The 18834-nt window shown below is 40.5% G+C and overlaps 1 protein-coding gene and 1 pseudogene across 1 annotated transcript in view; one reads left to right on the forward strand and one right to left on the reverse strand.

Annotated features, from left to right (window-relative positions):
* SMAP2 (small ArfGAP2) overlaps positions 1–18834 on the reverse strand; it is a 49986-nt gene that overhangs the window by 2029 nt on the left and 29123 nt on the right. The window contains exons 2-9 of the mRNA XM_007119851.3: positions 15231–15364; positions 13900–13985; positions 12838–12916; positions 6367–6453; positions 5242–5323; positions 4088–4197; positions 3115–3280; positions 2341–2657 (exon numbers count right to left, since the gene is read on the reverse strand). Coding sequence (XP_007119913.1) covers positions 2341–2657; positions 3115–3280; positions 4088–4197; positions 5242–5323; positions 6367–6453; positions 12838–12916; positions 13900–13985; positions 15231–15364 — 1061 coding nt within the window. The remainder of the gene's footprint in view (positions 1–2340; positions 2658–3114; positions 3281–4087; positions 4198–5241; positions 5324–6366; positions 6454–12837; positions 12917–13899; positions 13986–15230; positions 15365–18834) is intronic.
* Positions 7466–9550, forward strand: LOC102981975 (polypeptide N-acetylgalactosaminyltransferase 1-like; annotated as a pseudogene).

An 18834-nucleotide genomic window follows, 5' to 3' on the forward strand; every position in this document is an offset into this window, starting at 1 on the left:
TGGTACATTTTCTGTTTAAGTTCTTTTCCTTTAGGAGAAGGTATAACTATTTTTCTTCAGCCAGCTTTTAAAGAAAATTTCAAATTTACAGAAAGGTTGAAAGAATGGTACAATGAAACCCATCTATCGCTCCTTAAATTCACCAATTGTTAACATTTTTGCCTTATTCCCTCTCTGATATATACATATGTGTCAGCTTTTAAAAATTTTTGATGGGCACTGAAAATTGCACATATCGTGACATTTCACCCCTTAATAAGTCAGGAGTCATCTCATAAGAAAGAAGACTTTCCTAGAACCACATTACAACTAATATGTCCAAGACGTTTAATATTAACACTATATTCTAATATACATTACGTTTCAATTTTACATCTCTTTAGTCTCCTTTAATCTAGAAGAGTTCCCCTGCCATTTTTTCCTGACACTGTTTTAAGAGTCCACGTTGGTTATTTTGCAGAAAATACTTCAATTTAGATTTATCTCATGTTTTCTTATGATTGGATCCAAGTTAAATATTTTGGGCAAAAATTCTATGTAAGTGATAATGTGTCCTTCTTAGTATAAGATACCAGGAAGCACATGAAATTAATGTGCCCCACTGTTGATAATTCTATGTTTGATCACTTATCTAAGGTTGTATCCAACATATGTACTTTCACTGTACTTAGTAAGTAATCTGAAGGGTATTTCTTTGAGAATGTGTGAATACCCTGTTCTTTCTACAATTATTAGTTGTCATTCTTCAGCAAAGAAGGCTTTCCCTCCTATCTCACACCCACTTTTTAAAAATATCACTATGGACTCATGGATTTCTTTTCTTGTCTACAGAGTCTAAAAGTTTACTGGGATATGTTAGAGTTGACCATTCTGAGTCAATTTTTCCAGATACACAGTGGGTTCTTTCAATATTATATTCAAGTCTTTTATTTCTAAGAAATGGTTTTGTATTATAGTTTTAAATATGTTAATTCTGTTCCACTATTTTGTCTTTTTCTTTGGGAGTCTCCAAATATATTTATGTTAGGTCTTCTTTGCCTAACTTCTGCATTACTTTCTCTCTGATTCTTATTACAGCTCTCTATATTTAGTTCTCTTCTCTGAGCTGTTTCATGCCTTTCCTCAATGCCAAATATATTTTCAGTTGAATCTATTCTGCTTTGACTAACTTGTAATTCAGTCTATTTCTAAGATAATTGTGTTATTTTTCAATTTGTTTCCTGTGTGTTTCACTTCACAACTTCCAGTTTTTTGTCCATTTTGGTTGTAAGTTTTTAAATTTCTGATTCAAGCTGTTTTGTCTTATCTGCAAATGTTTGTTATAGGACGTTTAATTCAGATTTGTGGATTGTGTAACAGTTTTCTTCTACTTCGTGACTGCTTTTGGGGAGAATTTCCACTTCCTGAAATGTTTTGATTTTCATTTTCTATTTTCTTCTCATGGTAGTTTTGTATGAATGTCATCTGCCACTTTCTGTTTAGTTTGTAGTGCTCTATTTTTCCGAATCAGCAATAATACAGACAGGTGAGAGGGTCTGGGGAGACTACTAGATTTGTTAGTACAAGAGCGCCCTCTTCTGTTAGTATGGTGAAATGATTATTTGGTGGGGAGGAGAATGGTGGATCTTCTGATTTTGTGATTCTCTTTTCCACTTCTCATTTCTTACTTCCCCTTCACCACCAGGTCTCCAAAGAGCACCCCCTCCTTCTAGGTCATCCCCATCTCTCCTAGACACAATGCTTTTCCAAAGCTACCACCCATAAACCTATATATTTCAAGTCCCTTGTTTTTGATTCTCCAAGTAACCAGAGTTCTTCTCCACCAGGTCTCAGACCTCTTCTCAGCATGTCTCTAATCAGGACAGGGCTTTCTCTTTCTAGGGGGTGATTTTATCTATGCTCTGTCACCTCTAGCCCCCTGCTCCCTCTCCTCTTTTCACATGGTCTCTCTGTGATGCTGGCTCCGCTGGATTTCGGTGTTTATGTGCCTACTGTCATGTAATTTGAGTTTTGTAGTATCCTATTAGATGCGGTAGTCGTGAGTTATAGGTGCTTTTATTTGCACTCATTGTTTCTCTGTATAGGTTGTTTTGATGAATGTGTGGAGAGTTTTAGAATTAGGCAGTTACCCTTATTCTACAGGAACCCAAAATGCCTTAGAAAGTCTGAGGTTAGACAGATCTTCTGTTAAAAAAATAAATAAATGAAGCAAACCCGAGAATGTCTCTGGCAATATCTCATTTACACTGTAAGGATTCAAAGGGTAAGGGAGAGACACTAAGTGAGACAGACTTGAGGGAGTCTCAAAACTCTTGTCCTGAGTGAAATGGAACAGCTTACCTGAGTAAGGTTCCACTGCAGCTGCTGAGCTGGCTGAACCCCATACATAGTCTGGGGCATAGCTGCCATTCCTGCCATGTAGCCGGCCTGCTGGGTGGTCATCATTCCGTTTGGCACACCCATCATGGATGCCTGCATGCCACCCATATAGCCTGCAGGCATGGCCATGGGGGCAACCATACCAGAAGCTCCTGGCTGAGCTACCATGCCTACTGGTGGGGGCATCATGCTCCCCATTAGGCTGTTAGGAGGTGTAACCCCAGGGAAGCTGGGGTAGGCTGTGGGATATGCCATCTGAGCAGGAGCCATGAACATTGCTGCCAAGAAAACATACATACAGATGTGTTAGAGAGGAATGCGTACGAGGTGAGTCCAAACTCTCACTGGCTGCTCCTTTCCAGCTATAATTCCTCAGGATTACTCAACTCAGAATGCTCTTTTACACAGTAAAACGGTTAGACAGAGCCCCTACAAGACTTTCTATGGCTTCCAGCGGGCTGCTGACCCAGCCACTTCCCCTTTAGGGTCCAGATCCGGACCCTGAGTCAGACTTCACATAGCTGTGATGCCAGACCCTACAGAAGTATGGCTCTGAGTTACGTTAATCTCTATCTCCTGATACTTGGTAGCTTCACAAGGAATGTCATGTTCAGGTTTGTTTGGAGTATGATGTCCTGGCCCCCGGAGCAGCTGCCCCTGTCACAACAAATGATTCCTGCATGTAAGTCCTCACGTCTCTGTCTGGCACATTGCCATGACCCCCATGAACTCTACCTTGGGCAGGCATCTGAGGCGTCTGGGATCCATACAGTGAAAGGATGGAGTCTTTAGAGAGCTGCTTCTTGCCTGTTTCTTCTGATTTGCTCCCTGGCTCTGGAAACAGGTTTAGGTTTTCGGGAACAGAGCCGGCACTCCCCGCGGTTGGCATGGAACCTACAACCTTAGGGCAAAGAGGGTGGGGGGTGGGGATTGGAATGGTCCTCATGGGGGTCTCTGTAAGGACCTCCCGCATTTCTCTGCCGCTTCTAACATTTGCAATAAGAATTCGTGGCTCGAGTTAATAGCTTCCTGACACTTTTACCATACAAATATCTGGAAACACCTGATAGTTAAGCTCTGGTACAATTCTTTGTTCTTTAGCAAAACAATGTGATTTGGTGGAAAACTGACACATAAACAAATAAAAATGACCTACAACCGATGCATCCAGAGAGAACTGAATTAAGATCCCAATGCCACCACTTACTAGTTGTGCAACAAGAAGCTAGTCACATTAACTTTTCTGAACTAACATTTCCTCATCTATAAAAGATCCACTTTGCAAGGTTGTGGTGAGTATTTTAAATCATAAATGAAATAAACAAAATGAGATACAAAATCACCTAGCACTGTGCCTGTTGTACACAGCAGGTATTCCACAAATGGTAGCCATTAAAGGTTTCAAGTCTTTCCTACTTACAAACTCTCTGTCAATAACTGAGGCTGAGGAGCTGACCTACAGGATCAGCCTCTACAATGTGACACACCTTCAACAGAAGTCCACTCAAAGGGCCCACTCTTTTGGGGCAGGAGACAACATGGAATGAATAGTAACCTTAGGCTGTAACAGAGATGATAGCGTTAAGGGAAGAATCAAGAAAACCAAAGTCCAATTCCACCAAGGAAGCATGACTTGGTTCCATGATTAAGTTATCAAAATCACCCTTTCCAGAATGCTCTTTAATCCTGAGGCACCCACAAGACTCACCTTTCTGGAAACTGAAGAAGAGGGAGATGGAACAGAGGCCAAAAGATCTAAATCCTTCTCTAGGGTATTACTGGTCTTACTATTTGCAATGGAGCAGGACACAGGAGCATCTGGAAAGACAGATCAAAGTTAAAACGTAGCACTGCTCATTAAGCCCATTCCTTCCTTCTATTCTAGACACAAAGCAGCGAAGGCCCACATGCTCCATCATGGACCCAGAAATCTATGCTCTGGAACCACCCAGCTTGGATGGGGCGTCTCACAAGAGGCCTCACCCCACATTCCCCAGAACAGTCTGGAGAAGCCTGTAGTCCAGCTTTCAGGCAAAGGACAGCAGAAACCCAGGCCTGAAGGCTATGTTTGCACCACCGCAAGGGGACTGGCTGGCTCCTTTCGGGCTATTTGAGGGGCAAAGCTGTGTAGGATTCATTTTCAGAGAGAAATGAAAAGTACAGACATTAGAAGCCGAAGTAGCCAATAACCTAAATCAGCAGGAATGAACTGAAACAAAGTATAGCCATCAGTACTGTGAAAGGTAAGAACAGGCTCTATTTCTGAAAGGGGTAGAACCACTAGCTCAGGGTTTCAAAAATTTGGAGGAAAATCATGATCACAAGGTAATGGGCTGTCTCAGAAACAGGATGCACCTGGAAAATGAGAGGAATGGGGGCAAGGCTCACAGGTGCTGGTTTAGTGAAACTTGCTAACGTTTAATGAATGCTTAGTTTGTGCTGGGCAAGGAGCTAAGAGTTTTAGAGGCATTATCGCATTTAATCCTTCCAACATCATCTTTGAAGTAGACTCGTATCATCCTCACTACATAGGTTAGGAAAGTAATGTTTAGAGGTTAAGTAAGCTACCCAAGGTCACATAGATAGTAAGTGGCAAAGTTGGGGCTTTGGCTTCAAAGGCCACGCTCCACCACTACTGTACTTAACCACTACTCTATCACTGTACATTTTTCACAGTACAGTGAAAAATGAAACACCTCTTAGAACAACTGCTCAGATGTAAAACAACAGGAAGAACACGAGGGAACAATCTTGGTGATGAAGCCATCAACTGAAGAGTCCCATCTCTACCTATCTTCCCAGGATCACAGAGAATTCATCAAAATTTGTATGATTATGGGAGTGGAAAAGTCTAACTCTTACCAAGGCCCAACAAATCCATGACAGGTGCTGTGGATTTCGGGGAACTTTTCCGAGGTAGCTGTAGATCTTCTTTTTTCTGTGGCTAAGGTGAAAATACGTTACAGAAAAAAATAAGCAGGTGTTTTTGAACCTTCTATTCTCCTCTCTACTGTAAAGCCACAGGGATTCTTGTGGCATGGTTGCTGTTATTCAAAGAGAGTTACCAAAGAAACACAACTCAGGAAGTATCGTGTGAAAAAATCAAGTCAGGAGGCACAGTGCAGAAATCAAACCTAAAGTGAAAACCAAAGCTGTCATCTGTGCTTATTTGGCTTTCTGAAGAGACAGATCCTTCTGAAACCAAGACAACCACAGATCAGGGTATCCAACAGGAGCAGCAGTTTCTGGTCCCAGGAAAAGCCGAGAATAAAGGCAGGTGTCCGATGGTACAAGAGCCAACACATCTCCCAGTGATTAGAAAACCTTTAATACCAAAAAGGAGCTCAGTTAAAGGTTACCTAATTCACTCTGCCAGTATCACTAAGGAATGTGTTCTGCAGACAGTGCAATTCAGAATGATGATAAAAGACTCTTCCTCAAGCAAATAGTAAAAAGTCCTCTCTCCCAAGAATCTAGACTCCTATAGTGGAGTATCTACTACCACTGCCACAATATGTCCTGTGGGACAAGAAAGGTGTCTACTTCCATATGACAGAGCAAGAATACAAGAAGGGATGGTTTAAAATGGATGAGGATAGCCTGGCTTCTGGACTGTTCTTAACCACAACAGGAAAACGAGGTAAAGAAGGTCTAAGGAGAGAAGGACTAATATAGCCTCCGCTCAGAAGGTGTCACAGAGCCTTGGCATTCTGCCATGAAACGTGCCTCTTGCTCAGATGGGACAGGTGCATTTCCTAAGCTCCCATCTGGACCCCAAAAGAAGTGTTACAGAGCAGATCAGGCAGCAACAAGGCAATGAGAAAGCAGCAGAAATGTCAGCGGGTGATCTAACCTAAACGTGGCCCCCCCTTAGCCCCAGGTGCAACGGTGCGATATGCTATCAACACCACCCCACCTGTCCCCTCCACATGTGAACACGCCATGTGAACAAGGCCGTCCACACAGTGCACTTACTTCCCCACTTACCATTTTAACTTTCTCAAAAACAACAGGTTCCATTTTTTTCTCCGGAGCTGGTTCGCTCCCTCTTTTCCACTTGTCATCTTTTTCTTTCTATGATGATTTAACAAAACAAGACAAAGAACAGGCCCCATGGTGACTAACAGTTCAACAAATTATAACCTCAAATGGCCCAAAAGGACACAAATATCCCTACTGAATCTGATGTAGGAGTCTGACAAACTCGGGGTTTCTTGGTGAGGGGCATGAGCCTTGGCCTCTTCCACCCTGGCCTCAAGGCTGCAAGAGGCATCCTTCGAATTTCTTAAGCACCTCCCTCCTTGTTCTAACACACTTACGACCGCTAGTGTGCATACTGGGTTATCTACAGGGGTTAAACCATTTCACCGGTTTGCTGTCCCTTTTTGCCCTAGTTTAACTTGCTCATCTTGGCACAGGGGTGAAAACTGTTCATCTTACTCAGCATGCAGCCTTTGTGATTTTCTAACTTCCATCAAAAGTTCTCTCCCTCTTCATCTCCTTTTTTAAAAATAAGAAAATAAACCAAGCTTAAAGATTAGAAAAACAAAAACCAAGAAAATAAGGCAAAAATGAGTAAAAGGATTCAAGTATCCCTTTTAGGGTGTCCTGAATGCATCACCTGTATAAAACCAAAAAGTACATCAAAACCAGAATATTAGAAAGTCTTTCTCAGTTTTTGTTACTTTCAGAGGCAGTTTCATAATACTTTCACAGATTATACTGTTACTGGTCACATTTTTATCATCAAAAAAAATCTAAATGCATAACAGAGCCACAAAGTAAACAAGAACACAGGCATATAAAAGGAAGTATAGGCGGCAGAGGCGGGGCTCGCGTCGGGCGAGCCCGCCCGCCCGTCGGGGGAGCCGCAGGCAGTGGTCGAGGCGCGGCGGACGGCAGCCCGACAGTAGCGCCCGCGCTGCGGCCCACGGGACGGCGCTGCGACCGCCCGGGCCGGCCCCCGAGGAGCGCCCGTCGCCGCCGCCGCCCTGCGCGCGGACCAAGGTTATGAACGTGATTTCTGATGAAACTGGATTGGAATAATTTTCATGATCTTTGTATATTTATATATTTTTTAAAATTTTGCATTTGACTTAAAGTGCCATGAGAAAATTTGCGTATCGCAAGGTGGTCCTAGCCATCTCCTTGATTTGGGTACTCTTGGATATATGTTCCTGCTGTTTTACTTCAGTGAATGCAACAAATGTGATGAAAAAATAGAGGACTTCCTGCTGGGGATGTTCTAGAGCCAGTACAAAAGCCTCATGAAGGTCCTGGAGAAATGGGGAAACCAGTCGTCATTCCTAAAGAGGATCAAGAAAAGATGAAAGAGATGTTTAAAATCAATCAGTTCAATTTAACGGCAAGTGAGATGATTGCACTCAACAGATCTTTACCAGATGTTAGGTTAGAAGGGTGTAAAACAAAGGTGTATCCAGATAATATTCCTGGATACAAGGAATATTATCACAACAAGTGTGGTGATTGTTTCCCACAATGAGGCTTGGAGCACACTTCTGCTAACTGTCCATAGTGTCATTAATCGCTCACCAAGACACACGGTAGAAGAAATTGTTTTAGTAGATGATGCCAGTGAAAGAGACTTTTTGAAAAGACCTCTAGAGAGTTATGTGAAAAAATTAAATTACCAGTTCATGTAATTTGAATGGAGCAATGCTCTGGATTGATCTGAGCTAGGTTAAAAGGAGCTGCAGTGTCTAAAGGCCAAGTGAGCACCTTCTTAGATGCTCACTGTGAATGTACAGTGGGGTGGCTGGAGCCTCTCTTAGCCAGGATCAAACATGACAGGATGACAGTGGACTATCCTATCATCGATGTGATCAGTGATGATACCTCTGAGTACATGGCAGGTTCTGACATGACCTATGGTGGATTCAACTGGAAGCTCAATTTTCGCTGGTATCCTGTTCCCCAAAGAGAAATGGACAGAAGGAAAGGTGATCGAACTCTTCCTGTGAGAACCCCTACAATGGCAGGAGGCCTTTTTTCAATAGACAGAGATTACTTTCAGGAAATTGGAACATATGATGCTGGAATGGATATTTGGGGAGGAGAAAACCTAGAAATTTCCTTTAGGATTTGGCAGTGTGGAGGAACTTTGGAGATTGTTACTTGCTCACATGTTGGACATGTGTTTCAGAAAGCTACACCCCACACGTTTCCAGGAGGCACAGGGCAGATTATCAATAAAAATAACAGATGACTTGCAGAAGTGTGTATGGATGAATTCAAGCATTTCTTCTATATAATTTCTCCAGGTGTTACAAAGGTAGATTATGGAGATATATCACCAAGACTTGGTCTAAGATGCAAACTCCAATGCAGACCCTTCTCTTGGTACCTAGACAATATTTATGCCGATTCTCAGATTCCACATCACTATTTCTCTTTGGGAGAGATACGAAATGTGGAAACAAATCAGTGTCTGGATAACATGGCTAGAAAAGAGAATGAAAAAGTTGGAATTTTTAACTGTCACGGTGTGGGAGGTAATCAGGTTTTCTCTTACACTGCCAACAAAGAAATTAGAACAGATGACCTTTGCTTGGGTGTCTCCAAACTTAATGGCCCAGTCACAAGGCTCAAATGCCACCACCTAAAAGGCAACCAACTTTGGGAGTATGACCCGGTGAAATTAACCCTGCAGCATGTGAACAGTTATCAGTGCGTAGATAAAGCCACAGAAGAGGACAGCCAGGTGCCCAGCATTAGAGACTGCAATGGAAGCCAGTCCCAGCAGTGGCTTCTTTGAAATGTCACCCTTCCAGAATTCTGAGACCAAATTCACAAAAAAAGAAAAAAATAAGGATTGACTGGGCTACCTCAGCATCCATTTCTGCCACATTCTTAAGTAGCAAGAAAGGAAAAGTGCTTTCCTCCTGTAGGATGTAGGGTTTATCAGCCATTAAAACTTAGACTGCTCTCGCTTTCACTAGCTGTGAACCCGCCCTCCTGTCCAAGGATATGAAACTACGTGGTAGCAAGACTGTGCACACTGATGTTTACAATATTGGAAGAGTCTTCCATCAAGAATCATTGTAAAGAATATTCAGACTGAAACAATCTACGAAATGTGATTTCCAGAGAGCTGCACCCGTTATGGGTTGCTTGCACATCAGTAATTTCTGCTGAATATGCTGTTATAATGAAGAGACGTCCAAGATTTTTTTTCTGATTAGAACTGGTAGCCAGTGTATTAAATATTGATATAAAAATAAATGAAAAAGAACTGGAACCAGATTCAGAATCATGAAAACATTTTTACAGCAACTAAAAAAACTATATTAAATAGGGTTTAAAGGAAATTAAAACAGAACTATGAGAAGGACAACTTGTTATAGTATAGTATCAAATTTCTATACAGATTTTATACCTCAGTGGGGAAAAATAACTGATTCCGATGACATTCATTCTGTTTTCATCTGTGATAGTCATGGATGCTTTTCTTTTCCCTTGGGGTGCTGAAATTGAGCCGAAAAAGTGGCGCTTTGAATATAGTTGTAATTGCTTTCTACAGTTTTTTAAATTTAGTTTGTGGGCTGTTGGAATTGTAATTTTTAATTGCCTTCAGAATATGGAGATTTAAAATAATGTCTGGTCTCACTGAACAAGTTTGATATCTCAGTTGCTCTTGGGTCAACTGGCTTATAGACTTTCTTTCATACACACAAATTTCTTATTAGATTTTCAACTTCCTAACTTGATTCAACTGATTATGCTTAGTACCCAAGATTCATACTACTGTACTACAGATTTGTTTTCACAGCAATAAATCTTCTGTTCTTTGTTTATGATTCCACTCAACAAAAGGCCTGTAGAAGTGATTTATTATTTGGGTATTTGGAGATGATACATTTGATGGTTTTTTGGAAAACTTTTTTCACTCCATACTCAGCTGTGCTTCATTGTCAAGTGCATATTTACATTAGGTTCTTGAATTGTAATGTTGAGCTCCTGCTTTTTTAAAAAATAAAATTTGACTAAAAAAAAAGGAAGTATAGCATACACATGAAAAATGGTCAGCCCTGCTAATGATCAAAAAGTGAAATTTAAAATTCATTTTGGGGGGAATTTCCTGGAGGTCCAGTGGTTAGAACTCTGCACTTACATTGCTGAGGGCCCAGGTTCAATCCCTGGTTGGGGAGCTAAGATCCCTCAAGCTGCAAGGCATAGCCAAAAAAAAAAAAAAAAAAAAAAAAAAAGCACTTTTTGAGGGAGAAAAATCTTAATAATAATATCTAATATTGGTAGGGATTGAGTAAAACTACCACTCTTACCCAATGCTGAGAAGACAGTATAAAATAGCACAACTTCTAGAAAGTATATTGGCAAAAGTACGAAGAGACAAATACTGAAACCCTTTGCCCTAGATAATACCATATTTTGTAATGTATCTTAAGAAAATAATCCAAAACATGGAAAAGGTTATATACATCAAGAACTTCATCCCAGAATTTTATATGCTGAAGAAAAACTTAACCTTTATGCCACAGGGGAGAATAGTAAAATAAACTGTGATCTAGTTACTCACTGAATAAGATTCAACAATTACAAGTTGTGAAAACTAACAAGTAATGTTACAAAAAAAAAATGATCTGTTAAGTCGAGTGAAAGCAGGAGACATTCTATATAACTGTATTATAATTACGCCTCCAAAAAGTAGGAAAAAATGGGGGAACACCCCAAAATGATAATCATTAGTAAAGATAAGAGTAGGCATGGATTTTCCACTTTAACTTTCATATTATCTATAAAGTGGTATTATAATCATGAAGAACACATGCAGCTATGTCTGTTTCATGCATAGTGTAATGCTTTAATACAGAACACTTTATTTCTTGAAGTTAAAAATGTCTTATCTGTCCATTTAAAAAGAATACTCTTTAATTAACAAAGCCAGTTTCTTTTAGATTTGATAATAAATGCCTTCACTTAGCAAATATTAATTCTTGGCATATAAATCTTTGCAAGAGTATTTTTAAAAAATCTAAGTACATCAAATAAAGAAGTTTGAAATAGCTCTTTGGCACATAGGAAATATTTCCTTCCTAAATGAAAACATTCAGTGAGTAAAACAGGCTGCTTTCATGGGTACAGTACACCAGCAACCTAATTACTAATGAACACTATCTATTTCCATATAGCTACTCTTTCCTCTTCTCCCACCTTCTGAATTATCTCAGATACCTTTTTCTGACCTCGTCTGACTTCATATGTTCTGGTACAATGAATAGAGCTAAGCAGACAGACCATAATTTTCTACAAATGAAAGGAAACGTCTGTGCTTTGGTTTCAAACCCTTTTTGATGATGCCATCCAAGCCGTAGCTGTACACTGGGTTAATTCTTTCTTGGGACAGTTACAATAACTTCCAGGTCCCTTGTCTGGATGACTGTGAGGTAAGAGTCCTTCATACTCAGTTGAGAAGGAATTATCTTTACCTAACTACACGTATTACCCTGCACTTGCCTACACTGAAATTCACCTCCCAGTTAGTGTCCCTTTTCACACAAGCTCAAAAGATCAGTCTGGAGCTGATTCCAACTAGCTTGACTTTAAATTACCTGGAAGGGCTTAGAGCCCTGTGTAAACTTAATGATTTCACTGGCTAGTACATCTTCCATTAAAATAAATAACAGATAGTAGGGGATAGCTAGATAGGTCCTTGGCTAGAACTGGAGAATCCCATATTCTCCATACTTCCTTGGTTAGAGAAACAGTCAATTATTCCAAGGCAAATTTACTACAGAGTCTTGTCAAAGGCTTTTTGAAGGTCTAAACAGTCATATTTATTGGTTCCTCTCTAGTTGTCATTAGTCAGGCATATTTTCTTCTTCCAGAAACCGTGTCGTATTTCCTCCTGTGTGTTATACTCGTCCAGTTATCATACACTGTATTTCAGATTCTAACTACACGCCTAGGATGAAAAGTGTATTTGGCAACTGGAAGTCTCCCAAAACCCCCTCTCAAGAACAAGGGTCCCATTGGCAGTCTGTCGACACACTGGAAATAATATGCTGGTCAAACTGAAGGAAACTCTGGTGCTTTAATTACACCTAATTTTGTTGACTGCATTTACAGCAAAAAAATGCGCACACACACACACACACACACACGTGTATATACATACACACACATATTATTCTGTTTGATTTAGTATGCCCAATGTGTCCATTTGAAGAATTTGGAACTGGGAATCACTAACATCTAAATCCAAATCAAGGTAAAGAATTCACTGATGGTTGGTGCATCCCTGCGGCAAAAGCTTGCTCCATGATACCTCATGGTCTTGATTCTATAGCTGGCTTTTTCTACTTTTTTTTTTCTTCTTTATGGTCTTAGAGTATTTTGGTAGCTGTTCTTCAAATTCCCACCTGGGCTGATTAATAAGCAAATTATTTATTATGAACAAAACTTGAAAGATTTACAACCAACCCTAAAGGCATTGATGTCCAGACTTCGGTCCATGTATTTCTTCTTCTCATATTTATCTCGAATAAATCCCTCGACAGCTCTGCAAAAAGCTTATTAAGGATAAATCAAACAAATCTTTCTCATGGAATGACTATAAAAGGTCAATTTGTATCCCATGGAACATTGTTCTCCTCTCTCCCTCCTGCCTGGTTTCCCCATATGGCTCCTGTCTCTTCACGTGGGGTTTCCCTGACCAAAACCTTTAAATGCCTCCTTCGTGGTTACTGCAGGGAATCACCATTTCCTAGGATTTTCCTTCAGAGTAATGATAGCAGAAAATGAGATCAATCTTCATTTTGACATCAGTGGAGCCTGTGGCTGTTCTAGAATACAGGTAAAGCAGTCAATTATCTATTTTAAAGCCCTTAAGTCAACAAGTCTTAAACAAAGGCACCCGAGTACCCCTTATAACCTCTTGTGCCCCACTGCCAGATTCTGATCAGTGGATCCTCTGCAGGGCCCCAAATCTGCATTTATCAGGTTCCACCTGCACCCACCAAAAGCAAACTCTAACGAGATGGTCTACAAACCACATTTTGAGAAGCACTGCGTTCAAGGGGTTTGGTTTTGTGAGCTGGGTGCTATCTCCTTTTGAGGGGATGGGGGAAGAAAGTTATGGATTAACTGGTCAACAACAGTTAATTCTTTGAGCTAGGACATAAAAAGGTGTTAAAAATGAATGGCAGTTTTGCTAACTCAACATAGCACAATAAACTATTCTTTTTATCAATGGTTTCAGAGATCCAAAAATTATTGGAGATGTCACTTTATGGAAGAATTCACAGTGAACCACTGCAGTCTTAATTCCTGAACAAGTCTTCCCCACGTGACACCACCATTCTGACATTAGAAAGTATACGTGGACTTCCTGTGTGTCTTGGTTGCAGGAGAGAGGAAAAGCCAGACTTCGACTAATCCACATATAAATATGGCCCAGTCAGATCATGGGTTCTGAGTCTTGTGTGACTCTCCCAAAACACCAAAAAAACCACTCAGCCTTCTGAGTTGCTCCAGAAAAGATACGGGTCTATTTGAGGTCGCCGAAAGGTCTCAGGCAGGTAGGCTTCATAAAGTCGGTTTGCCTTCCCATTCCCCATCTCTTGCATGCACTGCAATAAAAAAGATGTGGAAACAAGGAATATCACATCAGGAAAGAGCTGAAAAACTTCTCACCCAATTGTACCATTTTACAATTGAAGAACCAACCTAGGGGGTGGCAGAACCGAGATTTAAACCTGTATTCTGGTTTCCAATCCATGATTCTCTCTGCTCTATTCCCAACCATTTACTTTCACAGCTGTCTTTCCTGCCACCCCTCCTCCTTTTATTGAAAGATTTGTCTGACAGGATACATTTAACTCAATAATAATTCAAGATCCCATTTGAAAGTCCAAGACATAGCTGCCAATCAAAATGTCTACTTGGCAGGCAATAATCAGTGCCTAATCAGGCAGGCAATAATCAGGAACAACTACAATTCTGAGTTTATAGCAGTAATTAACCTATTCCGCTGTATTACCAATAAATGTGTTTCTCATTAGGCTTTTGAAAGACTCCTTAACACTTGTGAGAGAGAAATTCCAAGATTTAAAAAAATCTTCAAATTCCCAAATACTTCCATGGCATGTAATTTCCTTCATAAGATACAGTAAAGTGTAACTGGAAAATATAACTAACCTTTTAGTCCTTTAGTGAATCCATAAAAATAATCTAAATTAACTTCTAAAGCCATTTTCTGTTAAGAATAACCTCTTATTTCTAACACCAACTTTAGCAACTGGTTTTCTTTGGAGCCTCTTTCCCCCCAAACAAAGGAAAAAAAATTTTTTTTAATTACTTTAACAAGTTTCAATGCAGGAAGAAAATATAGAACAATGAAGGCACATCGAGGTGCAGCTCTTGGGCCAGGCTGGACTCACTAACTTAAGTGTCTCATGCCCAGCCCACCAACCTAACAGCAAGCAAGATTCATATATGCATTTCTGCAATAAAACACTATTATAAGTCTATGTGTTGGAGGGTTTTCTTTTTTTAAGTGAGTTTCTAAAACTATAAACGTTAGATCTGCAAATGCCAAGGCCCTTAGAAAATAATCCAAAGATCCCCCTTTATACCTTCATGGATCCATGGGGTCCTAGTCCATAGACTATTAGTGCTTTGAAGGAAGCAGAATATAAGTAGAATAACTTGTGTCTTAAATATAAAGATTAAAAATGTTAAATGTGACAAAAGTGTTTAACAACTAAACTTTCCTTTACCTTCACCTTTATGCCCAGTTTGACTGAAATTCATCCGGAACTACTTTTACATGGAAGTATGGGAGCAGTTGACTCACTCTTGGGCTGTGTAAATACCTGGATCTGTTCCTGAGTCCACTGGTCGAGGTTAACTGATTTTACCCTGGATATGTGCACCCCGAGATTCCTGTGGATTCCAGCACATCGAATGCAGATGAACACACCAATGTTCCAGGAGGCCCATCGTGGTCCTGTGAAGGTCAGGAACAGGGCAATAAAGTACAAATTAAAACAACATTCAAGACCCAAAGTGGAATATTTAGATTATCAGACAACATTTCTGCTAGAACATAAGTGAGAGAATTGTTACCACAATTATCTTTAAAAAACTTTTTTTTAGATTTTATTTTTATTTTTTTGGCTGTGCTGTGCAGCTTGCAGGATCTTAGTTCCCCAACCAGGGATTGAACCTAGGCCCAGGCAGTGAAAGTGCTGAGTCCTAACCACTGGACCGCCAGGGAATTCCCATACATCACCTTTCTTTAAAAAATTAGTTTTGTTCATTCCTCCAAGAATCAGCTCTCTTTAAGCTGATTTTTTTAAAGTGTACAATACAGTGGTTTTTAGTATTCTCAGACAGTTGTACACCATCACCACTATCTAATTCTGGTGATGGTGTACACCCCAAAAAGAAATCTCAAGCCCGTTAGCAAGCACTCCCCATTTCCTCCCAACTTCCCCCTACCCCAGCCCCAGGCAACCACAAATCTACTTTCTGTCTCTGTAGATTTGCCAATTCTGGACATTTTATATAAATGGGATTATATAATGTGTGGGCATTTGAGTACGGAGCAGCTTTTTACAGTGTCTGATAATATGAGTGTTGAAATGCAAATATTATAATACTGTTACTCATGGTTTTAAAAAATCCCAGGAGAACAATGGGAAGTCATGTCACATTCTATTTAGTATCTTACACGAACAGCCCTCCCTCAAGAAACATTTCAATGGTAGTGAGACCTGGATTCAGTTTTCCTACCAGGAAAAAAGATACAGACATGCCATGCCAGCTCAAGGCTCAGCCTGAAATTTAAAACTTTGTTTATCTTCCCCTCCCAACCAGGCCTATAAAATATGCATCCAGATTCACTTAATAGGATCCTTTCCCCTCAGGCTGATGTCCCTACTTTACCCAACTACAGAATTATTTAGATTCACGATGGTCAAATAATAAAGATACTTATAGCAATAAAAAAGAAATCTCAGATATGTATTTCAGTAAAATTCTGTTACATAATCTTCCATCCCCTGCCAACTTTGCTCACCCTAATAATCACTCTGGGAAATTTTCAAACTCTTCTTCATAATTTTTATACAGGATAAAACTGACTTACTTTTATATGACACCTGCCAAACACTTGCTGAAAAATCACTAATATCTCCTCTGCCATCATTCCACTAAGCAGAAATTTACCACATAAAAGAAGGATGATGTCAAAGTTAGAGGTTTTGATAAAGAGATGAAAAGACACTAATTGATTTTCTACAGAGATAAACAGGACCTGCATTTGGAGCAACAAAGGACATGAGGTTTCAATTCTGCTGGACACAGATAATAGTTTGGCTGGTCTAAGGGTTTTGGCAGCAGTTTTAATAAGGGAATGCTAGAATCATATGGCAGAAAATTATTCTTAGAAATTTGAATCCACAATTATTATAAGTAAGAATGTAATTTTTAGACAGATATTACTGATACTATGGCAAAAACTACAAATACAGAAGGCTCAAGTCCTCCTTATAACCACCAGGTGGTGTTCTCTGCCTGAAATTTTATCCCAATACCCTCATACTGCTCTAATCTTGCTAGGCTCAGATTTATCTTCTAAAAAGACCTTCAGTCCCTTCATATCCCCAGACAGATTTGCACAGTAGATCTGCTATGTAGCCAAAACACACAAATGATCCACACACTTCTCTCAGTGGGAGTTAACATAAACACAAAACAGAAAACCTAAATAGATGTGAATGAGGTTCGTTAGTGTGCTGTATGTCTATTTTGGGTTACAGTTTTCATAAAGGAACTCAGATAAAATCTAAATTATACGGGATTTAAAAATGGGACCAAAAGTTAATGTTTCATGTTTCTTTACCATTTTCCCTTTGCTCAAGATTCTAGAACTCATAAGATAGCTACATTATATTTGTTTGCTAACAAAATCAGAAGCCAAAAACACTAATTAAAAGGTAGCTGTGGGGCTTCCCTGGTGGCGCAGTGGTTGCGCGTCCGCCTGCCGATGCAGGGGAACCGGGTTCGCGCCCCGGTCTGGGAGGATCCCGCATGCCGCGGAGCGGCTGGGCCCGTGAGCCATGGCCGCTGGGCCTGCGCGTCCAGAGCCTGTGCTCCGCAACGGGAGAGGCCGCAGCAGAGGGAGGCCCGCATACCACCAAAAAAAAAAAAAAAAAAAAGTAGCTGTGGGACTTCCCTGGTGGTGCAGTGGTTAAGAATCTGCCTGCCAATGCAGGTGACACGGGTTCGATCCCTGGTCCGGGAAGCAACTAAGCCCGTGCGCCACAACTACTGAGCCTGCGCTCTAGAGCCAACGAGCCACAACTACTGAAGGCCACACTCCTAGAGCCCGTGCTTTGCAATAAGAGAAGCCACCGCAATGGGAAGCCCGCTCACCGCAATGAAGAGTAGCCCCCGTTCACTGCAACTACAGAAAGCCTGTGCTCAGCAACAAAGACCCAACACAGCCAAAAATAAAATTAAAAATTAAAAAAGTAAAAAGTTACCTGTGGAGTAATGTTATGCTATTTGCTTCCTGACCCTAAGTCTGGAGAAGGTGATTCCCAAACATCTAAGCTACTGTCACAACTGTGGAATTTCTCCAGATTCCGTTCCAGAGTATTTAACGTCTCTTTGCCTCGGAGGAATACAAGACTAAATCCTGATATTCTGGAGCCACTAACAAGGCCTCAATATAGAAACACAGGCAATAAAACTTTCATGAAAGGTCAGAGGAAGCCTTCTCTGCTCCCCCTCCCACATCCCTCCTACAACCTTTTCCCAGTGAAATACAGACAGCTCTATCTCAGACATTCAGCCTCCTTTAGTTTTAAGCCACTACATTTATTAATCAATAACTGCATGCTCCATAAAGGATTCTGAAATTGGAGAAAAGGAAAACACAGGAGAGATACTTATATGGCTGAAAATATGGGAAAATGGTGTTGTTATTAAAAGGATCATCTTTGCAGCCAGAAAAAAACTTACATTTCGAAGGTCAGCTTCATCAATGATTAGCTGTGTAACCTTCAGAGAGATACTTAAGCTTCCTAAATCCCAGTTTCCTCATCTACAAAATGTGTACAATAATATTCACCTCACAGTGCTGAGAATATGGAGGGGTAATAATAAAAGAGAGCTACATATAAGAACATGGTATAGAATGAGATTTCTGGAACCCATTTCCCATTCATCTCCTTCATGATAAGAGCATGTTTTGTTTTGTTTTTTAATTAATTTATTTATTTTTGGCTGCGTTGGGTCTTCGTTGCTGTGCCTGGGCTTTCTCTAGTTGCAGCGAGCGGGGGCTACTTTTCGTTGCGGTGCGCGGGCTTCTCATTGCCGTGGCTTCTCTTTGTTGCAGAGCACAGGCTCTAGGCATGTGGGCTTCAGTAGTTGTGGCACGTGGGCTCAGTAGTTGTGGCTCGCGGGCTC

This window comes from Physeter macrocephalus, chromosome 3 (assembly GCF_002837175.3).
Source record: "Physeter macrocephalus isolate SW-GA chromosome 3, ASM283717v5, whole genome shotgun sequence".
Lineage (NCBI taxonomy): Eukaryota > Metazoa > Chordata > Mammalia > Artiodactyla > Physeteridae > Physeter > Physeter macrocephalus.